Source organism: Syngnathus acus, chromosome 24 (assembly GCF_901709675.1).
Source record: "Syngnathus acus chromosome 24, fSynAcu1.2, whole genome shotgun sequence".
Taxonomy (NCBI): Eukaryota; Metazoa; Chordata; class Actinopteri; order Syngnathiformes; family Syngnathidae; genus Syngnathus; species Syngnathus acus.
Genome location: NC_051108.1, coordinates 852,951 through 877,047, shown reverse-complemented (window position 1 = coordinate 877,047; position 24,097 = coordinate 852,951). Strand labels below are relative to the sequence as shown.

General features: G+C 48.0%; 2 protein-coding genes and 2 non-coding genes across 10 annotated transcripts; 1 reads left to right on the top strand and 3 right to left on the bottom strand.

The window, feature by feature from the left end:
• The first annotated feature begins 468 nt into the window (after nt 1-468).
• On the top strand, nt 469-21,453 carry eya4 (EYA transcriptional coactivator and phosphatase 4). 7 transcript variants are annotated; one of them, XM_037244871.1, is made up of 19 exons: nt 471-838; nt 3,636-3,700; nt 12,383-12,432; nt 13,389-13,513; nt 14,331-14,414; nt 14,903-14,980; nt 15,214-15,280; nt 15,353-15,492; nt 15,555-15,781; nt 16,316-16,496; nt 16,855-16,991; nt 17,065-17,148; nt 18,065-18,154; nt 18,274-18,332; nt 18,476-18,636; nt 18,744-18,858; nt 18,929-19,050; nt 19,510-19,610; nt 20,489-21,453. In XM_037244871.1, exons 2-19 carry the CDS (start codon nt 3,668-3,670, stop codon nt 20,567-20,569), a joined length of 1,935 nt encoding a protein of 644 aa, XP_037100766.1. In that variant the 5' UTR covers nt 471-838; nt 3,636-3,667; the 3' UTR covers nt 20,570-21,453. The 7 variants fall into 7 exon arrangements, with proteins under 7 accessions (XP_037100769.1, XP_037100766.1, XP_037100765.1 ...); XM_037244874.1 differs by lacking the exons at nt 14,331-14,414; nt 19,510-19,610 and adding an exon at nt 19,348-19,448 and having other exon boundaries at nt 469-838; XM_037244870.1 differs by lacking the exons at nt 471-838; nt 3,636-3,700; nt 19,510-19,610 and adding exons at nt 3,978-4,101; nt 19,348-19,448 and having other exon boundaries at nt 12,382-12,432.
• On the bottom strand, nt 21,297-23,773 carry rps12 (ribosomal protein S12). The gene is made up of 6 exons (XM_037244882.1): nt 23,673-23,773; nt 23,501-23,547; nt 22,859-22,975; nt 22,628-22,730; nt 22,258-22,359; nt 21,297-21,382 (listed from the first exon to the last, which is right to left on the bottom strand). Exons 2-6 carry the CDS (start codon nt 23,512-23,514, stop codon nt 21,320-21,322), a joined length of 399 nt encoding a protein of 132 aa, XP_037100777.1. The 5' UTR covers nt 23,515-23,547; nt 23,673-23,773; the 3' UTR covers nt 21,297-21,319.
• LOC119118501 lies at nt 22,444-22,526 on the bottom strand. Its single transcript, XR_005096741.1, has one exon. It is a non-coding gene; the product is annotated as a small nucleolar RNA SNORD100 (small nucleolar RNA).
• On the bottom strand, nt 23,050-23,127 carry LOC119118499. Its single transcript, XR_005096739.1, has one exon. It is a non-coding gene; the product is annotated as a small nucleolar RNA SNORD101 (small nucleolar RNA).
• Nucleotides 23,774-24,097: the final 324 nt, after the last annotated feature.

Sequence of the window (24,097 nt, the reverse complement as noted above, 5' to 3'; positions counted from 1 at the left end):
TTCTTGCTATTTCGGGCTCCGTCACGGCTTGTACGACTCATTTATTTGGCCGCGACTTGGCATATCACCACAGACTGACCGAAATTGACTGACACATGCCCCAGCCCTACTTTTACCAGAGCATATGTCATGGAGGTGTGAGCATTTTTTGTGCAAGCATTACCTGTTGCTGTGCTTCTGCAGAATTTTAGCGACTTGACATTCCGGACTGCCGCGGTGCTGCTCTTGGCCCCAGCTCGCAAATGAATCTTCCCAACCTCAGCAACAGGCTACAAATGAATATGAAGAGGACAGTCACTGACAACAAGACTATTTATAGCACAGAAATATGATTTTGGAATCAAATGGTGTCTATTGTGCGCAAAATAAAGTCAAGTAGCCACAACAATTAGAAGCGCACACGCAGTGTTATTTTTATCCCGTTGTTGGTGGACTGCTTCCCTTTCCAGCCACCTCCATTTTGAGCCCATCACTCACTTGGCCGTCGGTGTCGGTCGGCAGCGCGCATGCGCAGTGGGGCTCGTCGCTCTGTCAATAATGAAGTTGGGCTCTAATGGCTCTCCTGCAGCCCGGCCGCTTCTCTCGCCTCGTCCAACTTGGACTTGGACACTCGTAGCAAAGTTGCGCCGCGCTCCCGCCGCTGTCTGCTGGCTTCTTTCTGAAAGTTCCATTTTGGGAGCTTGCAGTTGTTCAGAGTTTGTTCGGGGACTCCGCTCGGAGTGGCGATGTTGTAAACAGGTCAGTGACAGCCTGCGGGGAGAGCAAGCGGATCAGGATGATGACACGCGCCAGCAAGTAAACCGGACCTGGGACCCGACTACTTGCTGGCACAACACAGGTACATATACCCTACATTTATTGAATTATCTATTGCTTAACAACAGTCTGCTGGATACTTACAAAAGTGTATCATTAATAATAATTAACAGCAAACCTCTGTGCGTGTTACAAAAAAAGTTTCACAATTATTAGAATGTTGTCATATAAAGATTTATATTATTTTTAAAATATTTAAAGATTGTTGTCTTGAAAGTAATTTATGGAGTTGATTAATATTTTTGGACTTGAAATGACTGGACTACTGATATTTACAACTAATATCTATAATGACAAATTACACTGTTCACTTTATAAATGGCAACTTAAATACTTTAAGTTGATTTGAACAAAATACAACAAAAATTAAATAAAATGATTAAAATTGAAATGGCCTCTTTCCCCTTAATTTCTGGACTGGACAGAGGTTACACTTTTAATGTTTTAGTTAATTTTTTGGGGGGGGGGGGGTTTTCTAAATGGATTTGTTTTAAAATGTCATTTCAATATTAAAACCCTTAAATAGACTAACAACAATGGCACAGTTTTAGACTTTTTCTTTTTTGGAAAATGTCAAATATTCAAATTGTTAATTTATTTTTACATTATTTTATGGAATTCACTTGAATATTTGGACTTGATATCGGGGGTTTTAATAGGTGATCAATTTCAAGTCCTAATTGAATTGTGAAAAATTGTTTTTTATATACGTATATATTTTTTTGGTCACCACATGCCATATGTGCAGGTCAAACGCGGTCCTCTCCAGTCTGGCGTATAAATGAAATCAAATCGGCAGTTCCCCCGGGTGATTTGTCAACCCACGTGGCATTTGCGTTCCTACCAGAAATGTGGGAAACGGGAACGCCTCGGACTCCTCGGCCTACCCTCGACGGCTTGTACCGAGCGAGCGCGTCCTAACGCGCATGCTGCGGGATTACATTTCACATGCGTACAGAGCGGACATAAATTCAAGAGCTATAGACGCGTAACCGGGATGACTTGTGCAGATGTCATTCCTCGGCTCTGGGAATAAATGATATGATTTATAATCGCCGGGATATTTCCAATACTAAGTGACCTTTATGTGTGTGGTGTTAGGTTGATTGCTGTTGTTTTTTGACCGTTAATAAACACAGTGGAGCACAGAAGAGAATTTTGAACCTTTCCTAATGTCATTTCATCTCTGGTTGTCACTTGGCCTCGGATCGCAAGTCCTTCCACCTTCCGTCGGCGGCGTCCGGGAGTCGCTAGAATGGCGCCTTTGTCCCTCCGCCTCATTCTGGGCGACCTCGTCTGTGACAATGAAGAAATGCATATAATATGCATCAAGATGACTAGGTGCAGTCATATCCACGCCGGCCGGGCCTTTCACCGCAACCTCAGCTTGCGGTTTGTTCAACATATATGATCACACTGTAGGCCACCTTTTAATTCTCCCCCCCCCCCCTTCCCAATCAGCATAGCTTACAGTGAGAAATTGAATTCTCTCTTGTGGGTTTGTGGAGGAAATGGCAGGCAGCATTGATTTTGCGCAGTGTCAGGTGCCCTCCAATCCCCGTCGAGACGAAGCCGGGCAGCGGGAATGCAAGTATGATTCATTGCAACTTTTCATGGGAGAATGTTAACTTCATAGGAATTTAATTAGAGGAGATTGAGTGGCCTCGGCAAAAAGGTGAGGCTGTGTGGTGGCGCTATCTGTAAATCAATTGGCTCCAGATGCATTATTGTCTTGGGTTTCAGGCGAGGGGCAGCTATGAAAAATTAAAAGGATGCCAGCGACTTTGACTCTTATCGAGCGGGAAAATGTCAGTCCAATCGCATTTACGTACACAGCGACAATCGACGCTTGGATCTCAAATCGTCTTTCGCAGCCGACGGAAATTCACCTGCCCCCTAAAAACCCCAAAATATTTATTTGAAAAAAAATATCATTACGATACAGTAATTCTAAAAATATAAATGTCAATTAAATACTCTAAAGAAATGAAATGGATGTTTTTACCACTTTTCTTTGGCCATTGTGCTGCTCCTTCTGGTCCCCTGTTGGCCACCTGGGGGCAGTATAATGCAGACATGGATGCTTTTGCTGTACATGGGGTCTCAGCTCCTCAGTAAGTTGCAGTATTATTAGTTGTTCTTTACAGAGCATAGAAAAAAACACGCTCGTTTTATATTGCCGGTCTATACGTTTTGCTACGCCGTTTGTGTTCCGCTTGTCTGTGGCGTTTCCTATCATGTGTTAGCATTACGCTCGTTGGCAAAGCTATGTGGCCATAGACATTATGGAGACCTTCTCATCGTGGGCATTTTGTCACAGATGGGAAAAATATTTTATTTTAGGTATTTTATCTTCTCTGTCTCACCTTGTCGGACGATGGTATGACAATGCCGTCGCCCGGTCACTGTTCTTGTTCCGGAGTGCGTCTGTGGGCCAAGCGCAGCGGATCATTTACGCGTCTCCCTTTTCATTGTTGATATTTACTCGTGCAATTATCTCTCCGCTTGGTCCTCGGCTGAAGACGATACGCCGGCGGGCCGTCTCCACTCCGTCTCCTGTTGCTCACACATAAACAGAGCGGCGCAACCCCGGACTGACACATCAACACACGCACACACGCACAGAAGACAAGTGTTGAGATGTTATTATTTATTTCAGTCAATCTCCACTAACAATAGTCAACAAACTTTAATAATAATAAAAAATGATCAGAGACGCAAGTAAACATTTGTTAGCGGAATTTTTAAAAGTGGATGTGGATGAATTTGGTGATTTGATGTCCACTGATGGACGTATTGTTCCTTTTTTTTTGTTGCAGTTGACGCGTGTGAGGTTTGAAGGCCACGAGCCATGGAGGCCTCGCAGGACCTCAGCGAGCAAATGGCAAGTTCTCGCGACTGCATCTTTTACGAATGTCATGTTAAGGAATGAAATTGGAACTCCGCCCCTCGGCCAACATCAGCGCTTGCGTTCCCATTTTGCTTATTTAAAGATTGGCCGCATATTGTTGGGAAAATGATTTTGGCGGCGAACAAGGTGTGCTCGTATTTCAAAGTCGTTAGTCAGCTAGCAGCACAGGTGTAATTTCATCTCCTCGGGCGAGCCTCGGACCGCCCACCAACCCCGAGCCCCTCCCTGCCCTGACCGTGGTAGCGCAAAGTGGGCCACAACACATCAACTATGTTGTTTCGCCGCACTTTTGATGTCGCCCCGCGAGAAAGCAGCCGTGTGCATTACAGGCCGACCCCGGCGGACCGCCGTCACTCAAACGTACAGTCGGCGGGCGGGCGGGCGTGCGTGTGTGTGTGTGAGCGGGGACAAAGAAATAGGTCTTGTCTTGCACCGCCACGTGATTAAATATTAACGCCTTTATATTCCTCGGTTACTTCACTTGCTTTAAATAGGCCGCTGACATCACTTATGAGGCGAATTTGAGCTTTGCGTCGGCCACATTGATTCATTGCTGGAAATGAGATAGCGGCGGCGGCGGTAGCGCACTGATTTCAATTGTTCGTGCAAATGTGAACTAAAGGCTGACCCAGGAACAGTATTGGGATCTTTTTTTAAGTTATATGCAGGTTGCCTGAAGGAAGGGTGACAACAACAAAAAACATCCTCTGCATTGTGGAAAAGGTTAACCAAAGCCAGAGGAAACGTTTGCCAAATGAACAATGTACGCTCATCGTATTACAAGATCGGCTTTCGGGAAACACGTCAAAATGTTTCCGCCGTGACATTTTGACTAGTTACCTGGCAAATGTCCCGCTTTTTTTTTTAATTTCAACTAATGAGGATCATTGAAGGAGAACATCAAGTAAGCGCCAAGTGCACATTTTCAACATGCAAGGTGAAAGTAGCCAATTTGCGTATTGAAAAAGGCGCGTCTCGGGTGACCAAGAAAACGGAGTTTCGGGGAGTTGTCTGTTGATACTTGATAGTCCCGATTTCCAGAGCACCCCCCCCCCACCCTTGTCCTCCCTGCTCGCCTTTAAAGTCCCTCCGCTTCCCACCAGCGCACGTCATCTGGGTCGCAGTCCGAGGGCCAACCTGCCGTCTGGGGTCCCTGGGGGGGGGGGGGGGGGGGGGGGTCTGGAAGGAGTCTGGGTCCCGGCCAAAAGTGCTTGCTAATGCTACTTTTAGCCTGTTTAACTGTCCCGCTCCACCTGTTGTCACGTACTTGTTTAGCTGTGAGGAAACGGTGTTAACAATTCCTCGCCCCCCCACCCCCCCGTGTGACGATGATGACGTCTTTGTGTCAACTATGAGTTTGATTTAGCATGGACACCAGCTCAAAATTACATGTGGAAGCTTCTCGATTTTGACGGCGACTTAACTTCAATTCATACTCAAATCAGGATGATTCACAGTAAATATCGGTCTGAAAATGTTTTTCCTACTGGATTTTTGTTTTTGGGTTCTTTTAGTTGCGGCGCGCTGGGAGAGACGAGCAGCTGTCCCGGTTTGTGTGCGAGCGTGCACGGACCAAGTTAGAAGGGGCAAAGGGGGCTCGAGTTGCACCCCGACGGTCCCATACGGTCGCCGTCGCGCAAACATACACGGGGCGGCGGCCAAACACGAGCGAGGCCGCCATGTTTTTTTTTTTTTTATCTGCCTAACGACAGGAGTGCAGGCGTTTGCTCGGAGAGCGCCGTGCCAATAATCGCTTGTGATTCCCGAAAGATTGATGCCTCGCTGACAGCTGAGAGTCGGCCTCAGTGCGGCCACCTTAATCTGAGGGATCTTTTTTTAATCCGAGGCTACGTTTAAAATGTTGACCGTATACGGTGGTGCCATGTTTTACGGCTTCATCGATAAAGGTCGTGTGATGTTTTGATTGCAATTTTCTTTTTAACATTATGGTTTCACGTCAAGATTTGATTCTAGTTTGCTTGACGGCCAAGCGGGCGGCATCACCAATCCATTAATGCCACCATTGTTGCATCCAACAAAAAAATGTGCTTTTGCTTTGCCAGTTCCTCGATGCCTCCCCTGCCGTGTTAGCCGAGACGGGCAAAGGTTAGCCAGGTTGTGTTCAAAGGTGAACTATTTTTCCCCCCAGTGAGGAATTTGTGTGTGCGTGCGCGCGTCATTTTTTTATTTTTTTTTTGGAGGGGGGGGGGGGGTGTAACATGATAATTAGCTTGGCGCTAGCGAGCTTTCAAAGGTGCTAGAGCGTCACGGAGACGCGAGGTCAGCGGGTCAGAGTCAAGCGCGGAGGACGCGCCAAACGGACTGGAGAATCCATCGAGAGCGGCGGAGAAAAAAGCAGCGTGGGCTTTCTTTTCGAGAGAAAGGCAGCAGACAGGAAACCGCACCATATTTGCACTCGAGTGTCTGTTGAGTGCGTCAAGGTGTTTGGCTCTCTGTTTTACGAATACGCTCGCTCATGGCGGTGTGGGACGGCTGAGGTCATTCGAGTGGAGACTATGTCTCAAAGATTCCCGTCTTTATTGATTACTCAAAGACTTTACAAGCCTGAGATGACCATTTCATTGCGGCCTCACCTTAAATGAAACCACGGCCATTTTCCTGGTTTTTTTCCATTTTCCGGCCGGCCGGCCGGGCAGGTAATCGGGTTGCTACAATGGCGCGTTGGTTACCGAGGAACCAGACCAAGTCGCCCGCGGTGAGAACTTCCTCTGCTGCTCCGCTGCCGAGGGATTGGATTTCTGTCTGTGCGGCACGGAACCGCAGCGGTATCGGGAGCGGATGCAGAGGCCGCTTTGCCTTTGACCTGACTCTTGATGCAGACAATGTGGCAAATGTTGCCACATTTTTTTTTTTTTTGCCACATTAGCACTAAAACAACAATGTGGCAAATGTTGCCATTTTTTTGTTGTTGTTGCGACATCAGCACTAAAACAACAAATGTTGTACACCTAGTCAATTTAAGATCTGGTCAGATGATTTAAAAATGTATGACATACATTTGAAATGACTCAAGTACAGTACTAAATTTGGTCTCTCAGTTGTCTCAAAATTGGAAGACATTTTAATTTCGGGAGGTACAGTCCAAAATGATTGCGAACAAAGTCTCTGCCCTCTGTGCATGTGTGCAGCAGCAGCAGCAGCAGCAGCAGCAGCAGCAGCAACGGCAGCATCGTCATGAATAATTGAAGCTAATGTCATTAGGCCCGAGCTCCTTTTCAGACGCCTTTTAATTAAATGATGAATGGCCTCCCAGCTGCCTGTTAAATAATGCTGCTGATGACATCACGACATAAGGTAGATATCCTTCAAAAACCTCTTTTCAAGGCTTGGCCTCGACAGACAGGCACGCTCACACACACACGCACCATCTGCTCTCAGCAAAGATTCAATATAGAAGCTAACAGCCAGCTGTTCCGCCATAGCGGGCTGTTAAAAAAACACTTCATATCGTCTTCCTCATAAAATCACTTAAAATACCGTGTGAGTTAAAATGGGGTCGAGGGGTAAAGGGGGAGGAAGTGCGCCAGTGTGAAAGGGGAGAAGAAGGAAGCATGGAAAGTCCAAAATTGGGACAACAGGTAGAGCAGACAGCCAGGTATGAGGGGGGCCCCTAAGGGGGGTCCCAGACAGCAGGGACTTGCCCATGAGAATAACGCCCTCCATCCTCTTCGTCATTTACCCCCCCGACACACACACAAGACACACACCCTCGCTGGCGGGCTGCCTGTGTATCGGATTGCTATCTTCACAAAAGAAGCATCCCACTTGGCCCTAGGCACACAAAGGCCCACAGAAGGCCTTCATGACACATTTGATGACATAGCTCGGACTAAGAAGAAGCCACTGGCTGACTCCGTCGGCCACAACGTTGCATGCACATGAGGTGTATCCAAAATATATTTTTTTTGGGGGGGGGGGGATGCCAATCTGGATTGACACCGACTGTCACGTTGTTTATTATTTACAGCGGTTTCAAATTGCACTGCTAGGTGGTCCTATTATTTTGATCCTCACCTTTTGTATAACATTAAGAGACTAAAATGTTTTCCTAATGGTGATTTTTAACATCGATTTTAATACCAAAAGTGGCATCATTTCGTCACGCATGTTGGTTACGTGGTTGACTGGTGTGCAAAAGTTTGCAGGTCGAGATGTTGTCGCGCTCACGGGGCGGTTTGTTAGATTTTTGAGGGGAGTGTGGGGTGGGAGGATGTGGTTTGGGGGGGTCCTGGTGTAAGTGCGTGGGGGTGGAACTTGTGCAGTGGCTGTGGTCAGGTCAGGGAAAAAGGAGGGGGGGGGGGGTGCAAAAAGAGTGGGATTGTGTTTCCTCAGCTTCCAAATAGCAGCAGCAGCAGCAGCTCTGAGCGTTCCATGCCACTAAGTCATCATCTCACACGGCTGCTTCTTTTTTCGATTTTTAATTGGGCATCCGAAATGTAGCGCCCTCTGGAAAAGCCCCGCGATGACCCCCGAGGTACGAGATTAGCGGATGGATTTTCCTGGGCCGACCAACCAAAGTTTCAGAGTCACTTAAGCTAAGTGTCGTAGCGTTTTAAAACGCGAGAGCAGCAGCGAGACAAAATGGCGGCAAACAACGAAGTCATTCATCATTGCTGTCCTGTGAAATTTAGACAGACAATCTGTTCAATCTGCAAACGTTTCTCCCACTGTCTGACTTTGCTGCCATACGTGTGTGTGCGTGTGTGCGTCTAGCCATCCGTAGGCCGGCCGGTGTGGGTTTCTCCTCGTGTGTGTGTTTTTTTTAATCACTCTCATCAGATTAGCTCGGCGGGGGCAGCCCGGGCCAAACGTTTGGCAATTAACCGCGCAGAATCCATCAGTTACTTTTCATTTGTGTAAAGCGGCATTCAATCACGCGGCGCCTCCCAAGACCACCGGGGGCAGTGGCGAGCACGGAGAGCCATTCACAATTCAATATATCAATAATTGTGGCCTCGACTTTACGTCACAATGGGTCATTTGGACGACAGTTTGAGCTCTTTTGTCATCTATCGGGTTGGGGCAATTTGCCAAAAAAAAAAAAAAAAGATTTGATTCCTCTGGGGTGAAATTTCTTTTCTTTTCCCGTGACATTCCTAAGGTGGCACATTCGTGTGAATGTCAGTGGGCAAAACGAGAGGAGGGAGGCGGTGGCCTGTTTTTTTAGGAGCGCATTCACATACGGCCCCTCCCTCTTTTGCTCTCTTGTCCTAGTGCACCTGAAGAAAAAAAGAAAGGGTCATTTTTGGAGACATAAAGACGAGGGATAGTTTTACACCTCCCCGGGCTGGGGCACAACTGCTGGGGGCCGGCCGGGCGGGCGGGGCGGGCGAGGCACAATGTATTTTACATGAAAGGAAGGGGATTGGGTTACACCGGTGATAAGCACTCACACAAATGGGGAGAGGGAGAGAGAGACGAGTGCTTTGAGCGAGGGAGGGTCAGGGAGGGAAGGAGGGGGGGGGGGGGCAGACAGGTAAACGTGTGTGCCAGAGACACAATGAAGGAGGACAGCATGTAGGACAAATGGAAATGAAGGGACAAATTCACTTTTCTTATTTTCAAGTCATTCCCTATGAAAGGGAAATGTGTAAATGTTGCCGTCTTGAAAGGATCAATTGGATTGAACGTATTTCCAATGGGAACGATTGCGTTGGTTTTTGGGATAAAGCAGGAAAACTAAGGTTCAACTTGATCTCAAATTTTGTACCCGAAGAACGGAGATTTAGTAGCGCTGTTAATTGGCGCGTTTCGGTCTGCTGGGAGACAAACGGCCGTCTTGATGTTGTTGTGAGAAAATGTCAACAAAAGCCCGAGCGAGTCCACTTGTCATTTACGACCCGTTTTGTTGTCTCTCCCGCCGGGCTACTGTTTTTTTTCCCCTTTTCAAGCCTCCCTGACTTGCCTTCTCCACTTGCTGTGAAAATATTTCGTCAGGGATGATTTTGGGGGGGAGGCGAGCGGCCCCTCACCCCGCCTCCCTCCCGCCCTCCTTGCTCGTAGAGCTTGAGTTGTCCGGCGCTTCGGCCCACACCTTTAATCTCTTCCGACACGTCGGCCTCGCCAAAGTGTGCACGCACGCGGGCCCTCGCACACGCTATCAATCAATGTTTTTATTGGGGTCGGCCCACCGTGGAGCATGGCGCCAAGGCCTTACTTTTATTTGCTATTGACTTGGCTTCGAAATTCACTCGACGCGTTTGCGTATTTACCTTCATGTTTTCGTACCATGCTGTAATTTTTTTTAGCCATAAACAACAAAACATTGTGTCGGATTGTAGCACTCACACACACACACACACACACACACACACACACATGTTGTGACCCACACGTGCTTCCCAGGTGGCTGCATTTAACACCGACTGCTGTGTGGGGCGCTCAGGTGCTCATAAAAGTGTGTGTGTTGCATGGTGACAATTTTATGGTTTGCCCTCCACTTTTTACTGCACAGTGCGAAATTGTAATGGCAGAGATGAGAGTCAATCGAGTTGAAGCGAGTTCCGAGAATCGTTTCTAATCACTCAAACATTTGTCCGCATCCATTTTGACTTGAACATATAAAATGATGGTTATTATTTCTTGAATCATCCAAATTGTGACGATAGGTCAAATTTGGAGAAGATTCATTTTTGACTTTGCAACTTATTCTTTAACCGAATGACACGAAAGTTGACCGACTACAAATGTGAATTGAGTGACAGGTGGGAGAGCGAGTGCGAGGAGGAGCGAGGGAGGGAGGGAGGGAGGGAGGAGGCCGACCGAGGAGGAGGGGATAGGAAGCGCCAGAGAAAGGCTGGACTTGAGCAAGACGGCAGCTGTGCATGGATGGAGCGCCCGCGAGGACGTGCTCCTCTTTGCCTTTTTAATGACAACTTCCAAACTTTGGAGGACGTTTGAAGAAAAGCTACCGCTTTCGAGATGAACGGAGGGAATTAATTTGCCACGCATAGCCAGACGCAGAGCGCCGTGCCACCTGCGGGACCGTTAACACACTTGGACCGAGCGAGCGAGCGAGCCCTTGTGTCGTCTGAGCACTGCATGACCCGGCTGTGTAATGCGCACAAGTGCGCAACGTTAAAGTGATCTGACGGCGCTCTTCAGGTAAGCGTGCAGAGTTATTTCCGGTCTTATGTTTTTGGTCATTATTGGTTGATGTCAACATTTTGGGCAAGATGTGAAGAAATATAAAATTGGGATTTACGCTTATAAGGCTTGTGTGTGTGTGTGTGTCATATCAACTGTCAAAATAATACTTACAAAAAAGTAAAAATTAACAAAATGATGCTGAGTTTCTAAAGGGGAATGAATGGTCGTTTTAAAATTCTTAAACTCAACACGTCATGTGCATGCAAATTTAAGAAGAAGCAAACAAGTTTCCGCCCCGCGCGCACACACACAATCATTCATTCTACATAACTGCTAGTTATTAATTTAGGACTAATTACCTGGAGGTAGGTCTTGTGGTCCTTCTTTTCCCTGAGGGACTCCAGGCGGCATCAGGCGGGCTGTGTTCACGGGCGCTCACCCGAGCGCCGGGTTCAAAGGTCGAGCCTTTTTGACACAGATGGCTCTTTCGGGCCGGCCGCTCGTCCCTACGAGACGATGCAAAAGGAGGATTTCAAGCATTTAATGATTGAAGAATGATGACGAAGAACGCTAAGCTTGGTCCAGGATTATCAAAGTGCTTGTGCGTGCGTGCTCTCGCCGACGCCGTGACTGACAGCCTTGTTAAATTTCAGCAAAGCATGAAATGCGACATGAAAGTGCTTGTAAAGTGATCCATGGCGGGGACTTCTTATTGCGTGGAACCTCTAATCAGAAACATGGCACCTAAACACAATTCTTGTGCTGAACTGACACGCGGTGGAATTTTAATACCATTTTGGACTCTTGAAACAAATACCGGGGGGGAAAAAGTGGATGATCATTGATCATTGCGGAATTTTTCTTTCCAGATAGCTGCTTGGCTCGGCGCTTTGTTCCCACCGACTACGATTGTGCTCATTGCAAAAGTCTCGCCGCCTATGTTGTGTGTGTGTGTGTGTGTGTGTGTCCGGCACGCGTGGGCTACACCTCGGCGGCGTGTTGACACAGTGATTAGGGGGCAGCTGGTACACATTGCCTGAGGCTCCTCCCTCCATTTACTGTCCTAATTAGTTCCTGTTCCAAATAAGACAGAGGAATTTTAATAGAGACCCGCTGCGGCAGTCAGTCGCGCGCGCACACACACACACACACAGCACTTTAAAGTTTTTTTTGTTACATCCATAAAGTGTACAAATTCGGGCGTGCGCTGACTGACGTGAGCAAATGTCACATGGCATTATAGTGTCGGCCGCCAAAGAGAGGTGAAAGCTCCTTGCGACCTAAAGTGACCCCGCCGTGACCTTTCAACCCTTTTAAGAGGAGAGTAAGGGGGCTCCAAGTGGCCCTGGTTCAGGGTCAATGGTGAACAAGAGAAAGTCCAAAGTTAACGCCTCCGTTATTTACGTTTAACAATATCGAATTTTCCCCACGTGGAAGGAAGGAAGGAAGGAAGGAAGAAAGGAGGGCAGAAAAGCCAAGTCAGTTTATTTAATGCAAAGTGGAAATCGTTTTGTTGTTGACTCATGGAATCTTTCTGCTCTGCAGGTGAAGAATACAAACAGTGACTCTCATGTTCCAGACCCTTCCGACAGCAGGTAAAGGAACATTTAAGCAACAATAAAAAAAATACAGAGTGGGACCTTGTAATATGAGCTTAATTATTTCCGTCATTTTAAAATTCAAATAGAATCTCTCTTTTGCGCTGTGTGAGCGGCGTGAATATTTGCGCATCAAGTACACGGCGGGATGCGAGCGCGGCCTTTTCACACTAATCCTTGCGCTCCATTTTCCACATCTGCACGCGGCAATATCAAGTCATGCGTCTCCATACGCTCTTAATGGGAAAAGCAGAAGAGAAGAGTTTATGAAACACCGACCGCTGCCATCACCAAAAAGAAGGCCAAGTATGGCAAAGAGTCATTTCCTTCTATTCAAAGATAAAGAGAAAAGAAAAAAAAAAAAAAAAAGGAGGAGCTTGTCCAGAACACTGATTAGCTCTAAGATGTACAAAAAAACTTGAATTTAGTGACTGAAAGCTGAGTTGGAATGTTTAACTTTCTCAAGTGGAGCCAAGTCTGCTCCCGGTGTGAGTGAAATGTTTAACGCCGCCAGTCTCACTTGCGGGTTTGTCAGCCGGGCCGAGCCCAGAGCAGGCGGACGGGCAGGGCAGGGCAGAGCAGTGCAAGGCGGGAGCCGCCTTCCAGAACCGCGTGCGTGTTTGTTTGGATTCTCCCTCCCGTCTTCTGCCTTTGAAAAGTGTGAGCAGCCCGTCACGACACACTCGGGCGGCGACACACACTTGAGTCAACATGCCGACTTGGCACGCGTCCGCTTGCGGCTTTTGTGGCGGCGTACAACGCAAAAGTCATCAGCAATGTTCCTTCTCCTGCTTCTTTTGAGGTTTATTTACATCCCGCGGGAGCTGTTGCCATGGTTACGTTCAATCTAAATAAACAGGACGAAAAGGCTTTACTGACCCACGCACATCTCTAAGTGCACCTCTTAACTATGTTGTTTTTTTTTTTTTTTTATTCACTTTGGACCCTTGCAGGCCTATGGAAATGCAGGACCTAGCCAGTCCTCATAATCGCGTGGGTGGCGCAGATTCGAGCGGCTCCAAGCTAGACAAGAGCAACCTCGGCAGCCCCTCCGCAATCAGCGCCAATGGAACGGGAGGTGAGCATTGTTGGTCATCAAAAAAAAAAAAAGTGTGGACCGAGTAACTGGCCTTGTGGAACGCTGCTCCCTGACTTAAGTTCATAGAATTACAGCAGTGCTCTGTAAAATCTATCTTCAAAATCAGCACCATCTTGTGCTAGCTCCTCTTTTAGGGCCCAACTTTGACTTTTGATGTCCTCTTTTGAGCAGTTTGTTTCCAACCATCTGCCTGAAGACATAAGCATATGATTGAAACAATAGAAGTCGATGGCTTCCATTGCAAAGTCATCAGTCGGAGAGCATTTTTGCCGTGACGTGCCAACAACGCTGGCACGAGCGCTCGAGTGTAAACACACACTGAGGCACTTTTGCCGCTAACCACTTGGCAGCCGGCGCCGACCAAAGGCTCCAAAATCCCACTGGAAACTATTTCCCCGACAAGAGCATTAAAGCCGCACGTCCGTCATCGCCTCGGCTCTTTCAGACCACCGTATTCCTCCTCTCCCGGGCCCTCCCCCCCTGCTCGGCGCTGACCTCCGCATCCTACTACGACACGTTTTAATCATTTGGCCATGAGCTCGCAGTTAGCGAGGCCCGAAGCCGACTCGAGGCGGGACGGCGCGCCGGCGGCCAAAACAAACCACATCGCTCGCATTCCCCTCACCTGATGTCAGCCGGCCCGCTGGGTGGGAAGTGGCGGGGGGACAGGAGCCCGTAACATGGATATTGACAATATTTCAATCTTTCCTTTTATGGGGCAGCATTGGAGTCTTTTTCTTTCTTTCTTTATTTGCAGTACGTTGTGAGCTCACAGTGCTCGCCTTGCGTTTTGTAGGTGAAAACATGACTGTTCTAAACACGGCCGATTGGCTGCTGGGCTGCAGCAGCCCGCCCCCGGCGCCAACCTCCAAGGACTATGGTACAGAGGTGCATGTGTGTGGACTGACAAGCTGCCCTTCCGACACCTAGGCGTACTTTTAACGCTTTTTTTTTTTTGCTGAATGGACTCCGATTGCTTTTGAGTTTGCCGTCTGTCATAGTGTGTGCATGTTTTGAAACGTCAGCACAGTTGTCAAGCGTTTAGGACAGCGGTGGGGAAACAGCGGCCTGCCATGTTGTTCCAAAATCAATTTTTAAAAAACACTTCTAATTTCTGAGAACAGATAGGAAAAAGGTTTCCCCGCCACTGATCTAATTGTGTCCAAATTGTTGTTTGTCATTTCCACCAAGGGGTCCGGTTCAGTTCACCACAATCGGAGTAGGATTTAAAATAAAAAATGGCGCCCTAGACAAGGTTAAACTGCAGGGCCTTGCTCGGTGGAAATGTGGCTCATGGTGTCGACTTTTGGCGCGTTTGTTTGTTTGTGCACCTCTGACTTGAATTCCTTACTCGACTTGATTTCAAAGTGAAAACGGAGCCCATGAACAACAGCGATGCAGTGACCACGACAGGCGACGCAGTATTGGACTCGTACGCCGGCTCAGGTAACACGCGCGCACATTTGCAAGGGTGGAGGAACTCACCATCAGTTTGAGCTGAGCGGCCTCCTCGCTGAAAACTTGAATCCCGAAACGCCTCGGCTTGGCCTTGGATGACGTCAGCGCAGCGCTGCCAAGAGAGGGCGCATCCATGTTATTATTTGGACACACACACAATGGAGGGTGCTTAACGTTTGCAGTGGATCGCCGTGCTAATACTTGTTTTTATTTGTGTGCAGTAATTACCAGCAGCGGCTACAGTCCCCGCTCAGCGCACCAGTACTCTCCTCCCTTGTACCCTTCAAAGTGAGTGGCCCGTTCGTCCCACCCAGCCACAAGGATACACTTGCCAACTTTTGGTGTGTATGTCCGCTTCAGGCCGTACCCACACATCCTGTCCACGCCGCCCGCCCCGTCCATGCCAGCGTACGCGGGCCAGCCGCAGTTCGGCGGCATGCAGCAGCCCGCCGTCTACACGTACTCGCAAACGGGCCAAGCCTACGGACTGTCCGGCTACGGTGAGGCGCTGCGGCGGCGGCAGCGTTGTCAAATTGTCTCTGATCGGCATTTGGCCGTTTAGACCTGGGCGTGATGCTGCCGGGCATCAAGACGGAGAGCGGCCTGGCCCAGAGTCAGTCGCCTCTCCAGACGGGCCTGAGCTACAGCCCGGGCTTTACCACGCCCCAACCCGGACAGACGCCCTACTCGCCCTACCAGATGCCAGGTTCAAGTTTCACGCCGTCGTCGGGCCTCTACGCCAGCAACAATTCGGTGTCCAGCCCCGCCAACTACACTGCAACTCAGCAGGTAGCAGCTTGTGGCTTCCTCAGCACATCTCGCAAAAACAAAACCAACGCAAAGCCATTGTTCAAGATGAACTTTCCCACGCAACTTTTCTTGGCATTTTGTCAGCGTCGGCGCAGATGTTACACGAGCGGCTCCAAGCGACGTCATCGGACCAGCTCAAGCTTCGTTTTTCCCTCAAAGGCACATTTGCAATAGCAGTTAACTCAACAAAAAGTATTTTTACAGACACGCAAATCAAATAATACGACGATTTGACAATAGAGACTTTATTGGGAATATTTGGCCGTGTCTGCTGGATGGATTGTCTTTTTGGCAGTCTTCAAACGTGCGTGTTTGTGCGGCACGCTGGGGTTTACAAAGCCTCGCAGATTTTGCGGCCGCACTCGTAAAAGCGCCTTCTCCCGCCGCCGCCGGCTCCGTAAAAACCATCAAAAGCGGCCTTTTGCAAATGGAACTTGAGATAACATGGAGAGGAACACTATCTTGTTTTAAAAAAAAAAGAAAGAAAAAAATCACAGAACTCTTGTCGCGCAGGAATATCCCTCCTACACCAGCTTTGGCCAAAACCAGTACGCCCAGTATTATTCCGCCTCCACGTACGGGACGTATATGACCGCCAGCGGCGTGGATGGCGGCGCCGGCGCCACCGTGGCCGCCTACCAACTGCAGGACCCCACGCCGGCCATGACGGGCCAGGCGGCAGAACTTCACCCAGGTGGGAACGTGTTACATTTTGATACATTTGAGATCATCATGTGTCCCAATACTTTTGCCTCTCTCGCTTTTTTGGCCCCCTTTCACTGTAGTTTATCTTGGCCCAGCTAATCGAAGAGCTTATCGTTGCGCTCTCGCTCGTTCTCCCCCCACTTCCCACCCGTTCAGATTGAGACATAACAATACGAGAGGCCAAGCTTGCTTGCTTGAGTGAGTGAGTTCGGGTTACCGCAGTGCGGTGGGAAGCGTGTGGCCTTTGCTGCATGTGTGTGCATGCATGCAAACCCATTGTGAATTTGGACAGTAGCTTTGGGATGGAAAAAAAAAAAACTCAATTAAATCGGGCATGATGTTGTCAGGAGACTTTGAGACGGTGCAGAGGCCCTCCACACCCATCAAGGACCTGGACGAGCGAGCGTGCCGCAGCGGCACGTCCAAGTCGCGGGGCAGGAGCCGCAAGAACAACCCCTCGCCTCCGCCCGACAGCGACCTGGAGGTAACTTCCTTGAAAGAGCGCTCACCTCCTCGATGTTGTCTTGCCCACGGCCCGTTTCCTTTTGTTCCGGCAGAGGGTTTTCGTGTGGGATCTGGACGAGACCATCATCGTTTTCCATTCTCTGCTCACCGGCTCCTACGCGCAGAAATACGGCAAGGTGAGACACTGGACATGCTGCCGACATTCAAATCGCTGATTGAGATCAACCGACTTGGGAGTAAACAAATATTCAAATTCAGGTCGTGGCGCTCAGCTCAGTGTTTGTTTTTGGAGAAATGCCAAAGGCAACCAGTTGAGTCTCGGAGAGCCCTGCGCCTCCGGCCTAGGTTGTAAACAAATGGAACGGGTCGCATGATGTCATCACTACAGCGCGTCCGTCTGATAAAGTCGACTTAGCGTCTCCCGCTTGCGCCCATTTGCACCGACGCGCCTGAATGTACGCCTTAAAATAAGAGCGGCCCCCCCCGCCCCGAGGCCTCGCTCGCATGAGAGATAGCGGCAGCTGTGTCTGTTCGCACCTCTCTCAAAATAGTGTTTACGCCGTTGGCATAGCAACCGCAGGACGGCGAGGATGCATTGGCACGGCGTTGCCTGCTTTAAGGGGGGGACAAATAAAGAGGAGCGGCATTCTCACACTGTGTCATAATCCCCATTTGTAATTGTGGGAAGTTGAAAAACAATTCTGGCCGCCATTGCGGTGGTTCACGCTGGAGAGAAAAGATGCAGTGACGGGAGAACGCTGTGTACGCACAGTGTAGCTCTTTCTCCGTCTTGTTTGAGGTCACACTTGGGAATGCCCATCCTCTCTCGCCCACTTTCACTCTTGTCCGTCAGTTGGCTCGCTTCTATTCTGGTGTTATGACAGACCCCCCCGCCCCGCCCCTCCAACCGACCTATCGCGCGTGATGGTTTTTGCAGCTGAGCCTCACACACATAGCAAGCCAGCAGGAATGTTGATGGGACGGAACAAGTGCAGCCTGTCTATCATCTGCGGTGCATGGCGATGAGCGTGTGTCCCTAAATCATTTTTGTGCCCAAAATCTGAAAGACGCTGCTATTTTGTCCTCACTCAGGACCCGCCCATGGCAGTCACGCTGGGTCTGAGGATGGAGGAGATGATCTTCAACTTGGCCGACTCGCACTTATTCTTTAACGACTTGGAGGTAAGGCGCTGCTGAGGTGATGCTTTTGGTTGACGACTATCCTGCTATTGTTTTGCCTTTTGGGAGAAAGTATGAACTCAATACAAGATTTAAGTGCCATGTCATGTGTGTGTGTGCAGGAATGTGATCAGGTACATATTGATGATGTATCATCCGATGACAACGGGCAGGACTTAAGGTGAGAATTTCAATTGCATTTTTTGCCTCATAAATAATATTTATAATGTTGGGGAAAGTTGCACATTGTCAGTAAAGGTTGCTTCCTAAGCTGCGGTACAACAATTCAACATTTCATTGAAATCAAACATGTGGTCGTTGCAGTACTTACAGTTTTGCAACCGATGGGTTCCACGCAGCGGCGACCAGCGCCAACCTGTGCCTGGCTACGGGCGTCCGCGGCGGCGTCGACTGGATGAGGAAGCTGGCCTTCCGCTATCGACGCGTCAAAGAGTTGTATAGCGCCTACAAAAACAATGTGGGGGGTAAGGCCAGCAGACAGATGCAACGTTTGAGCAATATGGATTCCATCGCCGACCTTACCCGTGCGCTTGACTGGCCGAGGTGGTAACGTGCGCGCGCCGTGTCGCAGGTCTGCTGGGTCCCGCCAAGAGAGACGCTTGGCTGCAGCTGCGTGCCGAGGTGGAGGCGCTGACCGACTCGTGGCTCACGCACGCCCTCAAGTCGCTTTCCATCATCAGCTCCAGGTAGCGGCTCCCGCCCGCCCGGCGCCGCTCGGCAGACGTCACCGTACTCAGTTGTGCTGTCGTCGCGCAGGAGTAACTGCGTCAACGTGCTGGTGACCACCACGCAGCTCATCCCGGCGCTGGCCAAGATTCTCCTGTACAGTCTGGGCTCCGTGTTCCCCATCGAGAACATCTACAGCGCGACAAAAATAGGTAAGACGGTGTGGATGGGACAAGGATGGCGGGTGAAGAAGCAGCATAGTCGCTACGGTAACAACGTCCTACGACATTGAGGGGAAAAAAAGAGGTCAAACTTCTTAGCACTTTATCAGAATCATTTTAAAATGAACAAGAGGTCGCAAAAGTAGTGCCGCCACTTAAGACTCGGACAGACTTTTGACACTTATCGGATGGGACGACGGTCGCTATGGTAACAACTACGGTACGTGGTCACACTATATTGCTAAAAAGCGAGTCATGTTTGCTGTGAAAGCCATTTTGTGTCTCCAGGCAAAGAGAGCTGTTTTGAGCGTATAGTGTCCCGCTTTGGCACTAACATTACATATGTTGTGATTGGCGATGGCAAGGATGAGGAGCATGCAGCCGGTCAGGTAAATGACTTTTTGGACTCCTTTTGTTTTCACCCCTTCTTCCTCCTTGTTTCTCCTGCAGGAAAAGAGAGTTGCTTTGAGCGCATAATGCAAAGGTTTGGCAGGAAAGTAGTGTATGTTGTAGTGGGGGACGGTGCGGAAGAGGAGCAGGCGGCCAAAAAGGTAAATGGAGCTCGCTGCCCGTGGCCCCGCCCACTCGGCGCAGTCTGACGCCTGCCTGCCTGTCTTTGCTCTGGAGGTTTTTAACTGGTGCTCCTTGCTGTGGATGGTTTCTGCACAAGAATAGTGAGAGATTAGTGAAACCTCCAAAGTCCGACAAGTTGTTCTTATTTCAGAGCAACTTACCTGAATGGAAACCAATTCAATTTGACTGCAGCCTGAAGAGGTGTTCAACATTTTATTGTGCACGCAAAAGAAGCCAATCTTGGAAGGTGTTTGCAAAGCAATGACGCCACCTAGCGGTATTATGTTGGCCAGACGGGTATCTTTCTGAAGTTTGAAAAAGCCAAAGTCAAACAATTGCGGGATTGCTAATAGTGAAATTTAGGCCGACTTGGGAGGTTCCACCGTTTGAACAATGCCTGCTAGCCAAAAGCTTTGCGGGTTCTTCTTAACTTGTAGCTAGAGTAGAAAAAAGATTTTTCATGTTCCTCAATAGATTTAGATAGACCTGAATTAGTTGCTGGGTGGTGGGAGGAAATGTTTGGAAGGAATTGCTGCCTTGCTTTCTTGCCACAATGACATTTGGGGTGGGTAAAATGTACATTTTCACCATCAATTCAGATTGGGCATTACAAATTTGACAAAATTCACTAAATCATTGAATTGCCAAGACTATTAGTGACAATACAGAAGCTTTCAGAGATTCATTTTTAGGCTAAATACATTTCAATCTTCATAACAGTCAGACTTGACAAGAAAGCAAATTGAATCCCCCCCCCCCCCCGAGCGCTTCTTTTGCATGGATTTGGTTTGTGGTGTTTCGTCTTACCGCTAGGAGTTGGCCAGCAACTTTTTTTTTCTTTTTTCCCCCTCGGCAGCACAACATGCCCTTCTGGAGGATATCCAGCCACTCCGACCTGCTGGCGTTACATCAAGCACTGGAGTTCGAGTACCTGTAACGCTTCAGCACAATGGACATGCTCATACCTTTTTTGTAAACCTATTTAAGAAAAAAAAAAAGTATATATACACTGCATTTTTTGTTGTTTCCAAACACTTGGATTTACAAACTGAATGGTCTTAAAAGCAAAAACGGAGGACTGAGCCACAGAAAACAAAAATGGACTGAACAGGCAGCACGAACCCATGCCGGCTCATTTTTATCATTTTTCCTTTCTGGTCTGTCCGATGCAGTCGCCGGTCGGTGTAAATTATTTGCAATAAAAGTGAAGGGGCGAGGTGTGCGTGGTGTTTAGAAAACAAAAAATTCTGGGGGGGGGGGGGGTTGTTTTAGTGTGGTGAATGGGGGTGTTGAGTATGTGCATCATGTGTTGTGCCTTATTGTGTTTCCATGTCTGTTCTTTTCAAAAATGTAAATATTAAACCAGGACAAAACATAAGCGGGGTATTTTTGGTTTTGTTGCTATGCAAAATTTTCATGTTTGAGTTATTTGGTAAAGATTTTTGTGACAAATTTGCTTAAGATTGAGACACATTGAGAACCGCAATGACATTTGCACCATTTTAAAAGCAGTTTCAAGGTATTAAAGGTCACATTCCCAAACCAAATCTTAAAAAGCAATAGGTGGTGGCACTGTTGTAGCTTTTTTGTATACTTGCTAACGCAGTAGCTGTGCTAAATGTTGTAACGGAGCAGTCTGAAACAATACACGAGACAAGCGTCAACAGTTCCAACATTTTATTGTCTCTCATTTCTTGGCATTGAAGTATTCCTCAATGACATCCTTGGCTTGTGACTCCTTGCCATAGTCCTGTTGCAGGAAAGTAACACCAAAATAAAAATATTTAAAAATAAATAAAATAAAATATGAACACAGGAATTCAGAAGTACCAGCAAAATAACAAATAAATCAAATCTTGATCCAAGAGTGCTGCAGGGCTCTTTAATGTCACCAGCGCACGAAGTCCGGATGAGTGATGGAAGGATGGATGGATGGATGGATTAAATCGATGCCTTAGTTCGCAGTTTCTGACCGAATGTTGCCATTATTAGGGACCGCCGTCACCACGGGCAAGGTGACGGGGCTCGTACCTTGGCGTTCCTTTAGCCAGTTTTAATAACAGACGTGTGGCGCAGACGGGCCACAGCACCTGGACTTGCTTGGCAGGCAAAGTTCGGCGCAACGAAGACGCGACGTGACACGGGTTGTGAACTAGCGCGGAAAAGGCCGGGCAGAACAATTCCTTGCTCTTCGGTTGGATGGTAGAAGGTTCAATCCATCCACTCGTTGCCGTTCAGACAACAGAATCGGAGTTTCATCTTGTGTACGTTACAAAAGTCTTTGTTCTCCTCTTTTCAGACAATGTGATGACAACATTTTGCCGTTGCCTTACTAGTTTGGGCGTTCTCTGAGGAAGGCGACAGAGCACGGCCTAACTAGTCAGGTAAATGAAAAACGCATCGTCTTAAAAAAGGCAAGCAAACCACTTTTGCCATGCCAAATGACGTTTATGAGATAATTGCAACACATTTGTTCGGGGATTAAACGCATACTTTGTCAAAATTATTTTTTTTAAAGCTACTTTGGATACATTGAATAAAAAAATTAGGTTCTAAGAGCCCCCACGCCCAATTTAAACTAAAGTTTTAAAGGTTATAAAATGAAGGGTTACTCGTGGTCGTTACCTTGACAACCACGCAGCTGCAGCCCACCACCTTGCGGGGTTTGCCCTCCCGGTCAATCTTGCACAGACCGACCCACTCACCAAGCTTCTTGTTGTCGTCGACCTGAGCGAGAAAGTGCGCGCGTTGTTAGCCGCGTGTGGTCCCACCAAAGCCAGCAAAAATGGGGCAGAAGCGGAGCAACTTGGCTGGATCTCAGTCACAAATTGGGTAACAGTGGCATTATCGTCACAGCTTTCAGTAGAGGGAGCCAAATTATCATCAGCGATGCAGCCAAGGTGTCCAAAAGAATCACTATACATATATATATATATTTTTTTTTAAAAACAATCCCACAAATGAGTTGATGTCCACTAATACATCGCGAGCTCACCTTAATCAGGTTGATCTGATGCTCGGCGCAGAGGGCCTCCACCAGCTTGACGTACATGGGCTCGTCGCAGTTGGCGGCCAGGACGCACAGATGGGCCTGGCGCCTGAAATGCAAGAGCGCAAGCATTAAAGCCATGCAAGGAAAATTAAAAGTGTCACAGACAGCTCAACAGCTGACTGCCATTTTTCTCCTCAAGGGAAGCTTCAATTCAATTTCTGACGGCGCACATACTTGTCCAGGGCTTTGGCCGCCTCACGGATACCGCGGGCAAGGCCGTCATTGATGAGTGCGGTCTTGAGCACTTCGGGGAGAGCTGTGTTGACATCCATCACACCTCCGGCGGCAACGCTGTCATGGATGAGAGGCACAATGTCAAGAAAAGCGGGAAAACACCCAATGGGAAATTCGGCAATGCGCTTCCAGCTTGTCAGAAGAGGGATGTGTCACTCATTGGAGGGAGAGTGAAGGGAAATCCGATCAAATGAAATCATCATTCAAGCGTGTGGAAGCTCACATCAAGAGGAAAAGCTCATACAGATGTCTTTGATACTTGTGTTTCAATGTATTGAAGTGTCGAATGTTTTCACGGGGAACGTATCGTCCGAGTACAACGGGGGGTTGCAGTTATGTTTGCATTCAAAAAAAGGAATGAAGTGATAATTAACCCCCGACCCCCTCTAGTAATGCCATGTATTCGAATTACGTTTGTGACACTCGCGAGCAACCTCAAAACTAGAAAAGATTACACTAGTAGGAATCCGTTGAAACTCTTACGAAATATCGAGTAAAATTAGTACGATGAATATAGAAACACACATTGCGATTGGACTGTATCAGTTGGTACATTCCACATGAGCGCGAAGCTAAACTCACCCTTCCTCGGCCATTGTTGGAAAGGGATGGATGACGAACGTCAATTTCTGCAATAAAGCACAGACAATACAGCGTAGTTATTTTTCATCGCCGATGAATGGTTTTGAGGATATTATAAAGCAGGATGGTCGATTTATTGAACGGATTGTGTTCCGAAGGTGAGTCAACGCACCGTTTCCTACTCTGGGGTAGCGGGTGAAGAGGACGTCATAAGTCCGCGACCTGGTTTTAATACCGCTGGAAGGCCCCCTCTGATCACGGCGTCCGAGGACTGCCTGTTTATATTCATTCAAACTTTGATTATTTGTACAGTAAATGTTGATTTATTCTGGACATCTATACGCACATAAACACATGCAGGCTGAAACAATTTATAATCACCTGCCTCGGCTGCAAACAGATTAGATGTATTCTGAACCCTCCCCTCCCAAAAAAAGAACTTGTTTTGAGTTATGCAGGTGAGCTGGAATTCAGAATAATAAAACTATTCACATCACCAACAAGGCCATGCACCTTAAAAGCTCACAAAATTAAATGTGACTGAAGTGCTGCTCAAATATTAAAATTAAAAAAAAATTGTTTTGTTTTATATAGTTG